Source organism: Leucopleurus acutus (assembly GCF_964270905.1).
Source record: "Leucopleurus acutus genome assembly, chromosome: 14".
NCBI classification, from domain to species: domain Eukaryota; kingdom Metazoa; phylum Chordata; class Mammalia; order Artiodactyla; family Delphinidae; genus Leucopleurus; species Leucopleurus acutus.
Window position 1 is genome coordinate 57,922,415 of NC_139156.1, and position 16,135 is coordinate 57,938,549.

At 43.6% G+C, this 16,135-nt stretch overlaps 1 protein-coding gene across 7 annotated transcripts in view; it reads right to left on the reverse strand.

Annotated features, from left to right (window-relative positions):
- Positions 1–6,219: 6,219 nt before the first annotated feature.
- KAT6B (lysine acetyltransferase 6B) overlaps positions 6,220–16,135 on the reverse strand; it is a 226,513-nt gene continuing 216,597 nt past the window's right edge. For all 7 annotated transcript variants that reach the window (XM_082854691.1, XM_082854693.1, XM_082854692.1 and 4 more), the window contains 4 exons: positions 15,664–15,823; positions 14,738–15,067; positions 11,962–12,253; positions 6,220–9,286 (listed from right to left, as the gene is read on the reverse strand). In XM_082854691.1, the coding sequence (XP_082710817.1) occupies positions 6,759–9,286; positions 11,962–12,253; positions 14,738–15,067; positions 15,664–15,823 (3,310 nt within the window). In that variant the 3' untranslated portion in view covers positions 6,220–6,758. The remainder of the gene's footprint in view (positions 9,287–11,961; positions 12,254–14,737; positions 15,068–15,663; positions 15,824–16,135) is intronic.

Here is a 16,135-nt window from a genome sequence, read left to right on the forward strand (position 1 = left end):
GGCCCCCTCACGGGGTGAGCAGGATACTCGGGAATGAAGGGGCAAGGTTGAAAATAGCTCTGGCCTGTGACTTCCTTTGTCACAGAGAAGGGACGTGAAACCAAAGCTTGACTCCTTCCAAACAATCTTAAACTTCCCAGGGGCCGGTGAACAGAGCGGGTAATTCATAGCGGCCTCCGGTAGGAGGCCAGCACTTGGCTTCACAGCAAAATGGGGCAGACGGGCTTCCCAGAGGCACTGGCTACAAGTGAGCACGCATGCGCCGTTTTTCTGGTTTTTGTTGTTGTTGTTGTTGTTGTTGTTGGTAAGACGGATGCGGAAAAGGATTTAAAGATGCGTAGACATTGTGCTGATTAAATATTTGGCTTTGTCTGAAAGTCACATTCTTTAAAAAATAATTTAAAAATATAACTTTATTTTCTAACCACAGAAAAGTGCCTGCGAGAGCTGTTACAGGAGAGTTTGCACCGCTTGTTAGTCGGCTGTCTGGGGTAGGGGGTGGGCATGGGGAGGACGCGCATTTCCTTACCGGCGGCTCCTGCATCTTCCTTTCGATGGAATCCACAGGCTCAGGTCACCATCCATAGATGCTGCTCTGTGGAAGAGGCAGAGAGCAATTCATCTGGTAGAGGTAGGGAGTGGCGGTCCCCTGCACAGAGGCCGCCCGCTTTGGGCTCCCCTACCTTCCTCAGGGAGCCAGGGCTGTTCAGAATCTTAGCCAGAGGCGCCACTACCCAGAAAAGTTCAACAAATTCCGGTAAATTTGAACAAGAGTTTGACTTTATAATTTTGGATGGAGACAATCTTTGGGGGACCGGAACTTGGGGAAGCTTCTTTTGCTTTGATTCTAGTCAAAGCAACATGAGCTTGTTTTCAGTCCCCGAAGAAAGTATTTGCAAATGTGTTTGCCCTGGAATGAGAGAACCAGGCAGCCGGGTGAGCTCAGGTGTGGAGATGCCCCCGCCCCTGAGAGCTAAGCCATTCACCATGATGGCGTGATTCTCATTCTCGAGGAGAAAACAGCAGCAGGCACCAAGCGGGGAGAGATGGCTTCTAGAACCAGGAGCTGGAAACCAGACAGAACCCAGAGAGAGATGCTGATGGAGATGCCAGCAGTCCAGGACCAGAAATCAAAACTGCCTGATAAAGGCCTACGGGGAAAACAGGAAAAGGGGCCCACTAGGGGCTCAGCAGCTTTGTAAAGCCACCCGAGGGTCACCCTGTAACCTTAGGGCGGCTGCCCTGCTTTTGTGCCAGAGAGGAGGACCTGTGGCCTGGGCCCCTGTGGCTGGTAGGGCTTCCTGGGACTGCCTAGTATCTGCTCTGGGATGGTCACCTTGGCCCATAATGGGTCCTTATAATGACTCAGATTTGGGTGTAAGGGGAGCCATATACACAGGCTTTTGGGAAAGAGGTGTAGACCAAAAGGGATTCTAGTGGCCCCTACCTAGACCTTCCCATTGTAGGATCCCAATAGCCCCCTCTAAACTCAGTTATCTCCTAGGTCTGATCTATTACTTATCCAGAAAGAAAGATTTCCATTTTAATAAAATGTTAACTTTTATCCATCATAATGAAGTATTTACATTTAAATGAATCCGTATGTGGGAAGGACAGGTCCAGTGCTGGTGTTCCTGGAGTGCTCTTTCGGTGTTCTCTCTCCAACCTTCCCACACGTTCCCACCTCTTTGTGGGGCTGTAAGTCCTGCTGAGGAAAGCAGAAGTTGGAGGTCTGGTCTCTTTAAGATGGGAGCCAGGGGTAGGGGAAAGGAGAAACAGAAGTTTTTTGTTTTTTTAATAAATGTATTTATTTTTGGCTGTGTTGGGTCTTCGTTGCTGCACGTGGGCTTTCTCTAGTTGCGGCGAGTGGGGGCTACTCTTCGTTGCGGCGCACGGCCTTCTCATTTCAGTCGCTTCTCTTGTTGCGGAGCACAGGCTCTAGGTGCATGGGCTTCAGTAGTTGTGGCTTGCGGGCTCTAGAGCGTAGGCTCAGTAGTTGTGGTGCACGGGCTTAGTTGCTCCGCGGCATGTGGGATCTTCCCGGACCAGGGCTCGAACCCGTGTCCCCTGCATTGGCAGGCAGATTCTTAACCACTGAACCACCAGGGAAATCCAAGGAACAGTTTTTGCAAAAGCATTTAAATTCTTCAGAAATAAACTATTCATTTGGTCAACAAGTATTTGAGAACCTACCACATGCTAAAATTTGGGTCAGGAGGCCAATGCAAAAATGTATGCTGTGATAAAGTGGAATGAGGGAAGCAGGTACTGAGGTGGAGAAGCATGGGGATGGGATGGGGAAAAACCCACTTTAGACGAGGTGGTTGAAGAAGACCTGAGCGGATGGGATGAGTGAGACTTGAAGGAGAGCACCTGCCAAATGGGGAGGGAACATTCTAGGCTGAGGAACAGCACAGGTGAAGTGGCACCAAAGTGGCAAAGAGATGTGTTTCTAACCCGAGGTGGTGTGTTTCTACCCCGAGGTGGTGTGTTTCAGGAGCTGCCCATCCGTGAAGCTGGAGCTTGTGGGTGAGAGGGCAGGTGGACGCAGAAGGGTAGAGAGATTGGACTTTATTCCAAGTACAAATAAGAACCACCGATGGATTTTAAGCAGCAGAATGGTCTGATCTATGTTTTAAGAAGATCACTCTGGAAAGAAAAAAATATCACCCTGACTGAAGTAGAGAGAATGGAGTGCAGGGAGGAGGCAACCAGTAAGGAGGTTGTGGAGCTGTTGACAGGAAGGAGGAAGATGGTCTGGACTAAGCTAGTGCCAGGAGACTAGTATTCAAGATTATTTTGGAATTATCTTGGGGAATACACAGAACCTGCTGGGAGGGGCGAGAGAATTAGAAGATAGTGATTCGGTTTCTTGGTGGTGCCTTAATACTGAGATGGGGTTGACAGGGCCAGAAATGGGGGTAGGGGGTTGGACATCACCAGTTATATCATGTCTAAGGCATACAAAAGGCGTCCCATGTCATTTCACCTTGAATCTAGAGAGAGCTCAAAGGAAGGTCCACTACTAGAGACATAATCCTGGGCATTATCTGCATAGAGGTGGTGTTGGAAGTCATTGTACTGGGTGAGATAATGAGAGAAAACAGAAAGGGAGCCCCAGGCCTGAGTGTTTGTTTGTTGGGAGGCAGATCCAGGAAAGAAGATGGAGGAGGGGGAAGGAAGACCAGGAGTGTGGGTACCGAGAAATTGAAGGTCCTGCTTCAGAATATAACAGTACTTGTACTGTAAACCAGGACTGCTTGTAACAACAAAGTAACCTATATATGTAGAGCACCTAACAGTTTTAAAAGCATCATGTATTTGTTACCTATGCCTTTAAATCAGAGAGATGACAAGTTAGGGCTTTTTCCCAGAGGGAAGTGTTCTAGGACAAAGGGCTGCGATTTGGAGAGAACCAAGTTTGTTTCTGCTCACAGATTTCAGCTGAGTGTGTTTGGGCAATTAGGTTAGCTTGTTTGAGCCTCAATCCCCTCATGTGTAAATTGGAGAAACTGCCCCATTTCCTACATAGGGTGGATGTTTGTGAGTCATTATTTTTGTGATACTATTTGTGAGCCATTGTTTCTAACACGTAATGTTGGCGAGGAAAGCCGATGCCTTCACACCTGGGTAGGCACGACTTGTGCCGGTAAAAAATAAAGGCTGCAACTGACAACCACTTGTTAAGCCTCCTATAAATGAAAGAACACATTACTGGGTTTACAAGATGTGGCCTGCTGATGAATCTCACCTAATGGTGACTCTGTTTCAGTCCTGATGAATCCAAGCTCCTGTTCTCCCAGATCGTTGGTGTCACATTTAAGGCCGAGCTGATTTCTCTAAGTGAGAGTAAGGAAGTGCAGAGCAGCGGGCAGGGTGATCTGAGGCCACCTCAGATCAGCAGTTTCCCTCCTACACCAAGCCTTTCCCTTCTGTCAATGAACATTAGGACTTTGGGCCAGCAGAGGGGCTCCCCTTTCTGGCTATGCCGCAATCCCTAGGGAGCCTGTGAAACACAAGGAGTCCCCAGTACTGTTCTTAAATTATGGTGCGGCAGGTCTGGGGCAGTGACTGGGACTTGTCCTCAAGTTCCCGGGAGGACTATGAGGCAGGCAGAGTGGGGGGAGCCCAGATGCCCCACACAGACCACAAGCGTGTGGTTATAAGCCATTGCAACACATGGAACAGAGGACCATCTCAGTTCCCAAAGAAACTTACTTAACCCAAGAGGAGACCAAACATGAGAAGGTTTCAAGGTGGGCCCTGTGGGAGGTTCTGCGTGGTTTCTCTTCAGCTGGTTACCAGGTTCACCCCCGCCCCGCTCCCACCCCCACGTCCAGGCTGGGGCAGGCCTCTTGCCTGAGGTGTGGATCCACTGGGCTGCTAAGATCCTCAGCAGCTTCCACACAGATGCCAGCAGTTGATTCCAACAGGCAGCACACCATCGCTTCCCGCTCTGGAGGGGGATGAGAGGTTTCCTTTCCTACCAGCAAAGCACCTTAAAGCTTCTCTTCTCCTCGTGGTGATGACAGCCCTTGCAGACGTGTCTTCTTGGAAGCCCTCCTCAGCCACTACAGATATTCCCCCCACTGGCTATGCAGTTGTGGGGAGAAGGAACCAAAAGATAAAATCTTGACACTAAGCCCAGACTGCTTCGTAACTGTGGGAAAAGATAATAAGGGTGAGTGCAGAAGGCAAAACCCTGCCGGGCATCCTCCCTCCATTGGGACCTATGATTCGGGGCTGTATGTACTGTCCTCCTTTCCACATGGGTGCCAAGTCAAGCATTCATTTCAAGGCCGGTCACTTGAATAAGTAAATGTTTTAACAGTCAGACAGAACTTTCTCTGAATGCTGTAAGATAACGTTTGTGAACAATAACTTCTTTTTTTTTAAATCTAAACTTTAGATTCTAAAAAATAACATCCAATCACTCATTCACAACAGAGCAAAACTTTCACGCCTTTTTCAAGAAAATGATTTTTCAAACATACAAGTCCAAATTGGGTGTTTTTTGTATTAATCTTTAAAAAAATGAAGTTTGCTACCACTGGACTAGGCCCTGAGGCGAGTTTATACAGATTGTATAAATGAGGCAGCTGGGTATTTGGGCAGGATCCCTTTGCAAATGAAGATCAAAGTCAAAAAGAAAAAAACAAATTCACTTTATTTTAAAGACAATGATTGGCATACAGAAGGTATGCACTAGCATAAAATAAACTTTCATGAAAAGCATTAAAATCCATTATAAATTAATTTATTAAATAGGTATTTGGTATATGTGATGGTTTTATTAGATATTACTCTTATTTATTGCCAACCCCCTCCCACAAAGTCAAAACAAATCAGAAAACCTCTTAACTCTGATTTACACTAAATAATTTATTTTCCCAAAATGTGTATGTGTTCTGAGATGTGACACATGATACAGTTCAATTGGTCATTCTCTATCAATCATAATATGACAGGACACAAGAGGCTAAAAATGGCTCATCATAATTTATTTTATGTTAAAATGTACAGCTTTTTTTGTTTTTTTTGTTTTTTTTTCTTGAAGTGACTGACTAAAAAGAGAACAGATAAATACAAGAGTGTCGCTGGCTCCTATTTTATACAAGGATTACGCCTCTCCTGCTTGGCCCTTACAGTCACCCTGTACAGGTACAAAGGCTACAAAAAAGGAAGCAATATAAACAGACACAAATAACTTTTTTGCTTTTTTACATGCGATTTGTAAGCTTAGTTTGAGCTATTCACAAGCTACTTCTCTATTTTTCCTTAAAAAATAACTCCAATATTTTATAAAGATAGAAAAATCTACAGATGGAATGAAAATGTAAAGTTAGAGGCATTTCCATAAAATAGCAACTTTACACCAAATTCACTATTTTTTTTTAAATCCTGCCAAGTATTTGGACATATATGAAATGTTTCAAAACCTGACAGATAAACACTGAGATATGCTTCATTCAATAAACAGAAGTCTGCATTTATAAAACAGAAAGCTGCCTTTTTTTCCCCAAAGAAATCTGTCACCAAAATGGAAAAGGGTCTCAACTTTACACCAAACATTTAGCAATAAAACCCTTTTGACTAACCAAATGGGAATAGCTTTTATAGCTCTTTACAGTTTTATAATTAACAAAAATATAGTTTTTTTTTTAAACCCTCAAATTAGGGCACCCTAATCAAGGCAAAAAACTTAAGAAATGGCTTACCGTTAGCACAACACTTGTACAGTACTACAAAATGCACTGTCACTAACAAAGACATTAGCGGCATGCTGAAGTGTCACCTCAAACAAAATATACAATAACTGAAATGCTAAAGGCATTTACATGGAGTAGACGGGGAAGAAAAAAAACTCTAGGTTCAGTATTAAAACAGATAATTGGGGGTGGGCTGGGGCATGGGGCTTGATATCCACATTGTTTAATGGAAGCAGGCATAGCAAGTGGCTGGCTCCAAACTGTAGTCCAAAGAGAGGCCTTCCTTTGCAGAGAATTTCATATAAAAGGAACAGAAACAAAGGTACCAAAAAAGAAAAAGGAAAAAAAAAAAAGAAAAAAGAAGAAAGAAAAACAACTTGTATAAGGCTTTCTGCTGCATACAGCTTTTTTTTTTTTTTTAAATAAATGGTGCCAACAAATGTTTTTGCATTCACACCAATTGCTGGTTTTGAAATCGTACTCTTCGAAGGTATTTGTGCAGATCAATCCGAGAGTGATGCCCAGGGGTTTTGTGACTGCCCATTTTGCCTACCTTCTCATGTAGGACCCATTGAGAGACTGTTTGGACATGCCCGGGTTCATGTAGCCGTGATGCCCGGGGGCCGTGTACATCATGTTACTGTGGGGTGGGGTCTGCATTGGCTGCTGGGCATATGGCTGGGTTCCCATCATGCCCATCTGCATCTGCATAGGGTATTGGGGCGTTTGATTCATGTAGCCATGATTGCTGTGGTAGCCACTGTTCATCATCGGCTGGGACATGCTGTACCCATTCATGGCATTGAGAGTGTTCATGTTCATGTTCACAGAGTTGACATTGTAGGCTGGGGATGGCATCAAGTTCACACTCATGTTCATGCCTCTTTGCATCGTTAAAGTCCGTGCAGGACCCTGCATGGCTACAGTCTGGGAGCGCCCATAGATTTGCGACTGATGGGTGGCAGCGGCTGGTGACAGAGATGCCGATTTGGTTCTCATGGAGACGTGGCCCTTGCTGGCAATCTGGGTTTGCAGTCTTTGGCTGTGGGAGATGCCAATGTTTGATGCAGCCATGTTCCGTTGCAAAAGAGGCGGTGGCAGATTCATCGGAGGAGGAGTCAGGTTGGGGGGTGGGGTCATGGTAGCTTGTGCTTGGGGTCCCCCAGGGACGGAGTGTGGAGACTGAGAAAGCTGAACAAGCCCTGTGTTACTTAATGGTGTGGACAAAGAGGCACTGTTTGCATAGGAAGTTACAGCAGCGGAATGGCTGTAAGGCAATGAATGATCAATAAGTGTATTAGTTAACTGCTGTAGTTTGGCAAGGCTGAAGGTGGCTGACGGCTGTGGGTAATGCCCAGCCCCAAAATCACTCTGACCCATTCGTTCATATAAGCCAAGGTTGGTATTGCCGGTCTCGGGGATCTCAGCCAGCTGCATGGGCGGCGTGAAGTTAGCAGCCATGCTACACTGAGCCAGCTGCTGGCTGCTGCTCGGGGGCCTCTCCACCACGCAGCCTTGAGGAGACTTGACACTGCAGGTCGGGGGAGAGCTGATGCTGGTCTGCTGCAGCATGCTGCAGCTCCCACTGATGTTGGACATCTGCTGGGTGACAGCACAGCTGCTTTGTGTCAGATTGCTGGAGGTGAGGTTGCTATAGGAGCAGCTGTTCTGTGAAGAGCCGTTTCCACAAATGCTGCCACCCATAGTAGAATCATAGCTGCTTGGGTTCTCGTAGTTCTCAGTTGTACTCTCGATACTGCCCAGGTCACTAAATCCGCTGTCTACGACTTGCTGTGAGTGATCTGAAACGGATGGGACATCCATCATTGGACTGGTTTCCATGTTCTGCAAAGATGGCACTGAGATGGCATTTTGATCTGGGCTGATTTGGGCATAGCTGTTTTCCAGGGCAGGGACACTTGGGCTGTTGACAGAACGTACTGACTGGCTGGGGTGGGAATGGACGGATGAAACTGGGCTGCTGTGGTCTGACTGTTGGCAGTCGTCTAGACTGGCGGCGATCTGTGGGCTTTGGTCTGCGTGAGTGTAGTTCTGTAGGCTTCTACAGGCCTCTTGAGTCTCGGCACAATCCTGAAAGGTATCGTCCTGTTCACTGTTCTCCTGGGTCAAGGACTGAACCGCTTGGACGGTCTCAGAGTCGATTTCCAAGGTTGCTGTGTTTCCCTCTTTGAACTCAGAATCTACTTCTTCACTGTTCTTTTGGTCCTGCTCCTGTGCCTGTTCTCCTGCGGGTTCCTCATCAGATTCAGGGGCGGTTTCAGTGGCTCCAGCAAGCTCCTTAGGTTCACTGTTACACGAAGCTGTAAGGTCAACGCCGCAGTCCATTAGGACCTCTGCGTTTGAATGACTAGGCTGCACACTAAGGTCTAAAAAAGCCTCCTGGGTTTCCAGCACTTCTTTGAAGCCTTCTCTTGGGCGTTCTTCCTTCTCCGATTCGGCAGACTCCATGTGACTGTCATCTTCATCGTCTGCATCATGCCCCTCGTTGTGAGATGGCTCTTCATCCTCTTCCTCCTCCTCTTCATGGTCATCCAAACGCACGGGGTCTTCTTTGTCCGTGCAGACTTCTGGCTCCTCTTTTTCCTGGCTTTGGGCACCACGGGGGTCTTTTTCTACATTTCCTTCTTCTTCCTCTTCCTCCTCCTCCTCCTCCTCCTCTTCCTCGTCCTCCTCGGGTTTGATTAGATCGTCTTCAGGTTTTTCACCTGGCGATTTATTTGGACTTACAGGTGCACACGTTTCCTCCCTTCTGTTTTCGTCCCCAGACAGCAGGGGTTCCACGGCTTCCTTGACCTCCTCCTCAGTCCTGGTGGGAGCGGGGCTGGTTTTGTCTGCTGGAGTCTCCTTCTGTTCTTCCACTATTACCTGGTCATCGGGCTCCATGGGTGTTTCTGGTGGGGTGTACAAGTTCAGTTTAAATCCAGTCTTCCTCTCTTTGTTTGGTCTCCACTTAGATAGACCACGCTTTGTTCCTTTTGGCCATTGTTTGCACTTTAGAGGTTCAGGATTGTCTCTACTGGCTTCTTTCAAGTTATTTGCATCATCATCCATATTGTCTTAGTGAGGAGACAGACAGAAAGAGAGAGGAAGGAAAATAAAATCTTAGAAAGCATCACCATGAACAACTTGAATTTATTCTTCTAAACAATTTAGCACATACTGCTTTCAATTTAGCATTTTAAGAGTTGATGCTAACGACACAGTCAAACCTAATACAGAATAATATTGTGGTATAAATGGAGTAAATAACCTAGGCCCGGAAAACAATATATGGCGCGCACACCACACACCTCCACACACAACCCACTCTTAACAGAAAGCTGTGCTTTTTATAGGAAGCACATGGATACAGGCCACTATAATAAACGTATTTGAGTTTGACAAACAAGACATTGTCTGATACAAAAGCCTGGAATTCCACAATGTAAAGAGAATCAATTTGAATATTTGCAAATTAGGAAATGCAGGGGAAAGGGTTAAAGTTAGCTCAGATCCCAATCACCACTGTACTGGAGAAATGAATAGAACTAACTTGCATATTTATCCTGAGAAAGTGAACTTCAGCTTGTGGACATTTACTGGATTGAAATGATCTCAGATGACATTATTTACTTTGATGTGAATGTTCTCTCTGGCATAAAAATAAACTATGTACCTCTGAAACAAATGAATAAATAACTAAATAACCAGAACATAAATACATCTGTAATCTACTCCAGGATCATCATTTCTGGATGACACAAACTATAATGTATTTACCATGAAATTATTGAACATTTAAAATACAGGTATTCTTTTTATCACTAATTCTATCCACATTGCATTTTGGATCAATGTGCAAATGTATGGTATGGTTTGAATATTAAATAAGAAGCAAACCATAACTGTCAAGTTCATTTTAGCTCAGCTAATCTTATTTTTACTGTACCTATATGCATATATGAATATAAATAAATATGTAAATATATTTATATATTATAAATATATTTATATAAATATAAGCAAGCAAACAAGTAAATATATGAATAAATACAAACATAAAACACCCAAGTCTTAAGATATTTATAAAATTAAAGATTATACTAATCTCCTAGAGGGGTCAATTTAAAGGAAAAGCTTCACAAAGAGAAATAGCCTTATTAGAAACACTATTTTGGAGAACAAAAACAAGATCTAATAATCAGTGTGGAACAGAGATCCCTTTTGCCAGATTGGATATCTAATCCTATCAGTGCAGAACAGGGTAAACTCTTAGCTCATTTATGTAATAAAAGGATTACATGTAAACTTACCTGAATGTATTGCATTCAATTTGGTTAGCTGAAAAGATACGGTGCTGTAGACTGATTCCTTCCAAAGTGCAAAGTACAATCTCCAGTTAATAGACATCTCACTAAGTTCATATGTCTATACGTATGGACAGGCAACAGGCATGCCAATGACCTTGGATTCCACATTCTTATTCCACGTGCTACTAGACCTATCAGCATTTGTAGGAAACCCCTCTAAGTCAGAAGATGAGCTTTCCAATAATTATTTTTTAAGAAAGAAGATCCTGAAAGGAATCAGGTATAATATGGCAACTTGGAATTTTTAAAGGCAAGTGGCACAAAGTGGAGCATGAAGGCAGTGATGATTCATGTACAGGCTCCCGAGAAGACAGCTAAGAAGTGGAAATAAGGCTCAAATTCCAGACCAAAAAATGACCTCTTTCTGCAGTTGTTTCGTATGTTTATTTGTTTAAGGAAACTAACAAACAAGGCTTGGTTCCTCTATACCCAGGGCGAAATGTCACTGCCTCAGCGAAGTATGTATGTGGCAATAGTATTCTTGTTAATTAAGAAAGTCAAGGAGCTGCTTGCTCATGTTCTTAAAACAGTGGCTTTTCAAAGGCAGGAGTGATAACCTGTGGTTTCCAGGGAAGTGAGATGGCCTGTTCTCTAGACTGAAATAAAGTAAGGTTTTGAATAGAGTCATTTCCATTGTAGAGTACAGACTGTCCCACAAATCCTCACGATTCAGCTGGGAGCTCAAGTTCCCAGCCTGACAGGCAAGGGATGGTTTCTTTTAAATAGGGCATCAAACAGGAGTCAATGGTGTTTAATATTTTTTTTAGAAGATGGGGTGGGGTGTCCCTGCCAATAGCAACTGTAAAACAGTAATTTGAAAGGAAGGATAATCTCCTGATTTCCACATTATCCTATATTATCAAAGCTAATAGTGATGGTGTGTGTAGGTTTTAGATGATTCTTGATAAGAACATATCCAAAGACACCACTGATTATAGGACACATCATCAATTTACTAATATTTGTTTTTCAGGAAGAAAGAAACTACTGCATTCAATGCTCACATCAATAATAATATATACCCTGATTTCAGAAATGTTAAATGTGAAAAAAAGTACATATTAGAATCAAGGAAGTGCAATGTGTTTCTTATTGACAGACTTCAAAATTTTGGAGGATAAGCCAATTTCTGGAAAGTAAGATGAACGCACCTAGAGGAATGTTCTGGACTATGTTAAACTTCTAAAGTTGTTGAACATAAAAATCCAATTCCAGGAAGAAGGGATAGAACCTTTTATGAATGAGAAAGGACAGATGAGCACTTATTTCTGGTGGGTCGGTACAGCCTCAGAAATGCCTTTGGGTAGAATTCAGGTGCCTGCTTTTTGGCAATAATAGACAGATATTCACAAGGGTAAGGTTTTTATAATTCCTCCACTTACTTCTACAAGGGTCAGCATTCTTAAAGCAATGATTGTCTTTTCCTTCCTCTTCCTCTGTCTGTCTTTTCTTCCCAGGCTGATGTTGGAATGCTTTTCTCAGCACTGGCTTCCCGCCATCCTCCTCTACTTCAATCTCACAGGTAGGCTCCAGCTGTGGCATTGGCCTCTCTTCGTCTGAGTTGTCAAAGGGCTCGTTCAGTACTTCTGTCGTCTCTGAAATGGTCTCAGTTGTTACACTGCTGTTGATCCTTCTGCGTTTACGACCCCTTTTCTTCTTTAGCACAAAAGGCCTCTGAAATTAATGCCAAACATAATACATCAGAGCTCATGAGAAATTACAGTGTTGAGTCGATATGCAGCAAACATGTACTGAACGCGTGTCTGAGACTCTTACACGCAAAAACTTCTGTAATGTCTTTGTACTTAACCTTCCATTTGATGTTTAACATCCCTCTCGGGCTCCTACTACAGAGGCAAGTGCTTTCCAAATAAAACAACTGTTTACTCAAGCAGATGCTTTGAGAGGGAACATCCTAGCAGCTGAACTGTAGGTTTTAAAAGCTAAGGTTTGCTTTTCTAGCATGTATTTTCCAGTAGTACCTGCTGGCTTCAAAATCCTGTATACCATAGTGATTAAGTCATCATGGACACCAATGTTTCTATAAATGTTTCAACAATCAACTAGCCACTGGGTCACTCATTTTAATACTTGATAACTGTTCAAGGAGCACCTACTCTGTGCAAAGCACTGTAAGATATATGATGGTGTACAAGACTAGCCTACCTGTTCCTCATTTCATAGGACGTCAGGAATGATGCAAAAGAAGAAAGGGTACTTGAAGAAAGAATTAGTCTGTTTACAATGTTAGAGTCATATATTGGTGGCTGCAGGGATATCACTGATAATTTTACTTTTTTTCTTTTTTTGGCCGTTCCACGAGGCTTGTGGGATCTTAGCCCCTGGCAGTGGAAGCGTGCAGTCCTAACCACTGGACCGCCAGGGAATTCCCCAAAATATTTCAACATAGATGGCATCTAAAGAAAATCTAAAGACATGTGGAAAGTGTCTTATTTACATAAGATATAATTTTTTTTCTAATTGTACTACGGGTTGGCACAAATGACTCTCCATAATTGCAAATATAAAATGTTTTTTTTTCCCAAGCAAAAAGTACTCAATGATACAAAATTCAAATATAAGAACAGGCAGATTTGCTGCTAAGATGTAATCTGTCAATAATGGGTCTGAAAAATTATTGGAAATACATTGCAAAGAAGGGTTCAATATGCTTGGTTAAAACTCAAACTCTAAGTAAACTGTATCCAAGAATTATTGTGTCTCACATTTTTTTTTTTTTTTTTTTTGCAGTACACGGGCCTCTCACTGTTGTGGCCTCTCCCATTGCGGAGCACAGGCTCCGGACACGCAGGCTCAGTGGCCATGGCTCACGGGCCCAGCCGCTCCGCGGCATGTGGGATCTTCCCGGACCGGGGCACGAACCCGTGTACCCTGCATCGGCAGGCGGACTCTCAACCACTGCGCCACCAGGGAAGCCCGTGTCTCACATTTTTAACTGCCTGAATGTTCACTGAAGTGCACATATAAATCCTGACAGTCACATTCTGTAATTTAACACTTATAATTATTAATCCCCCCAGCTGGCCTGCTCTCTCCCTAATCCATTAGAATTTTCCCAAACATAAGTATAGCCAATACACAGAACTGGTTTTCTTTAGGTTGAGTCCATTTATATGACAGTAGGCATTTATCATGCCTTGGATAATTCTGGTTTTTGATGTTTTTAAAACAAATTTCTTTTGTTGTATACATAATGCATGAATACATTTTCCTTGTAAGAAATCAAAATATTATTCATAAGCCTAAAGTCCACTCTATGGGATGCTCCTTTCTAGCACCTCCCCACAGCTGCCCTTCCACTAGAAGATTGCCAGGCTTAGATGAAGGCACGCCAAGCTGGGAGTCAGAACAGCAGGTTCTTTGACAGACACCACGTAGGGTGGCCTTGGGGCACAGCCTTAACTTGTGCTGTCACTATTAGTCTTGGCTATCCTGCAGTGTCTGGTCCCTCTCTATGTCACAGACAGATACTAAAGACAAAGACATCAGCTCTGGCTTGAGCAGTTACCTAAAGACAAAATCAATTTTTTACTTTCTGCACAGGGTATGTGTATCTAGAGAAACCACGAGGCTACTAAGATATGAGACATTTCAGTAATGTGTACTTGCATAAATGCAAAATAGCATTAAACTGAAGGGCTTAAAATACCTTCTAACAATTCTATGCCAAGAACAAGAAATAGCATCAGGAGTGCTGGGCTTGGAGTCTGAGCACTCATCTGGTTCTGTCTCCATCTCTAAAGAGTTGTGTGACCTTGGACAAGTCTCCTATCCTCTCTCGGCCTTGCTGTTTTCATCGAAATTCACTGAAGGGTGGTTTAAGTGCTCCCCTGGGCCCTTTTCTGTTCGCATAGCCTGATTTACTCCAGTCCTATGAACCAGCAGGTGGCAGTAACTACCAGACTAGCAAGCCTGCCTGTCCCTGGTTTCCTGTCACAGCACTAACAAACCACAAAGAATAAACACAATCATAACTGTAAGATAAACAATGATGATACCTGATCAGTGGGACTGGATACAAATAAATTACATCTAAAGAATGGAGAGTGAAACAAATACTAATAGATAGAATGTTTGCAATGACAAATAAGATGTGATTGAAACTGACTCAGACAGAAAATCTAAACAGACACATACCTTTCTCTTTATGGCAACTGACTGTGGTTTAGTCAACCTTGGAGGAGAGCTTTGAATATTTTCTTCTTCTTCCTCCTCTTCCTCCTCCTCCTCCTCCTCCTCTTCCTCCTCCTCCTCCTCCTCTTCCTCCTCCTCTTCCTCTTCACTGCTCTCTTTAGACAGCTCCATTAGCTGCCCTCGCTCCCCTGCCAGGGGCCGGCTCTCCGGGGAATGCAAATATTTGTTTTTCGATTGTACTTTTGCAGGTGATTGCCTACTGTTAGCTCTAGATGACAGGATTTCTTGCTCCTCCTTTTCCCAGCAGCTAGCTTGTTCCATTAGCCGCTCAGCCTAAGGGGGGAGGGTAAAAATAGCGGGCCAGTGAGAGGGCAGTTACAGAGCCAGAGCCTCTAAGGATCAAAGGCAAAGGATCTCTTAAGTCGTTTCTGATCAGGATAGTCAGCCAGCCAAGCAGCATTCCAGCTGCATCATCTCAGAACTCTTTTGCATCAGTTAGGATAACAAATCAAAGAAGATTGGGTTTCATGGGATATTTAGCAGTATTAATGATGCAGCGAATTGGTTTGAGTCCTTTATCACTACATTACATGCTCACTGGCATGGAGCACTTTAAGCAAGTTCATAAACACAAAGAATCGATTGACATTGCAGCCTTGGAGCTCAGCACCAAATTTGATCTGATTACATGCTGTCAGTAGTGAAAAATGCTGCTTTGTGATCAATGATAAATGTTTCATTTTTCATACTCAATTCAATAAAATTATCATGTCTTACCACGCAACCTCAGTTAGGATAAATTAGTGCCCTATCATTTCACGAGCTCTCTCTAGATAACCAAGCTTTTGACAATGATGTTAATGACTTTCTGAGCTTCAGAATGCTACAAGATTGAAGTTACACAACTTAGGCTGATGAAGCCGAATTACCTCTTTTTCAGCTTCTCGTTCTTCTTCAGAAACTGCAGCATTAGAAATTAAAATTGGGGTCCACCTCAGACTCTCTGGATCAAGCTCATTAGTCCGGGAACAGGTTTTCAACTTTTCCATGTGGCCCAATATCAACTTTTCCCGTCTAATGATGACAAACCTGTAATGTGAGGAGGCAGAACAAAGTGCAATCAAAAGATGAAATTTCATTTCACCTTCACATACTGATGTATGCCAGCACTAATATTATCTGGGTTAGGAAAAGCCAGAAAGCTCAGCAATGAAAGGGTACAGCAAACTGAAAATCTGGGCAGCAAAAAAGTGTCATTTCCTGTTTTCTTTTTAGGAGAAAGGTTTTGATAATACGTTGGGGAACCTCTTATCTTTAACTGGAATGAATCTACCTCACTTTAGGGACCCTTTCTGATGTAAGATGCTTAAGAGGCAGCCGGCTCGCCCCAGGGCACCAGTA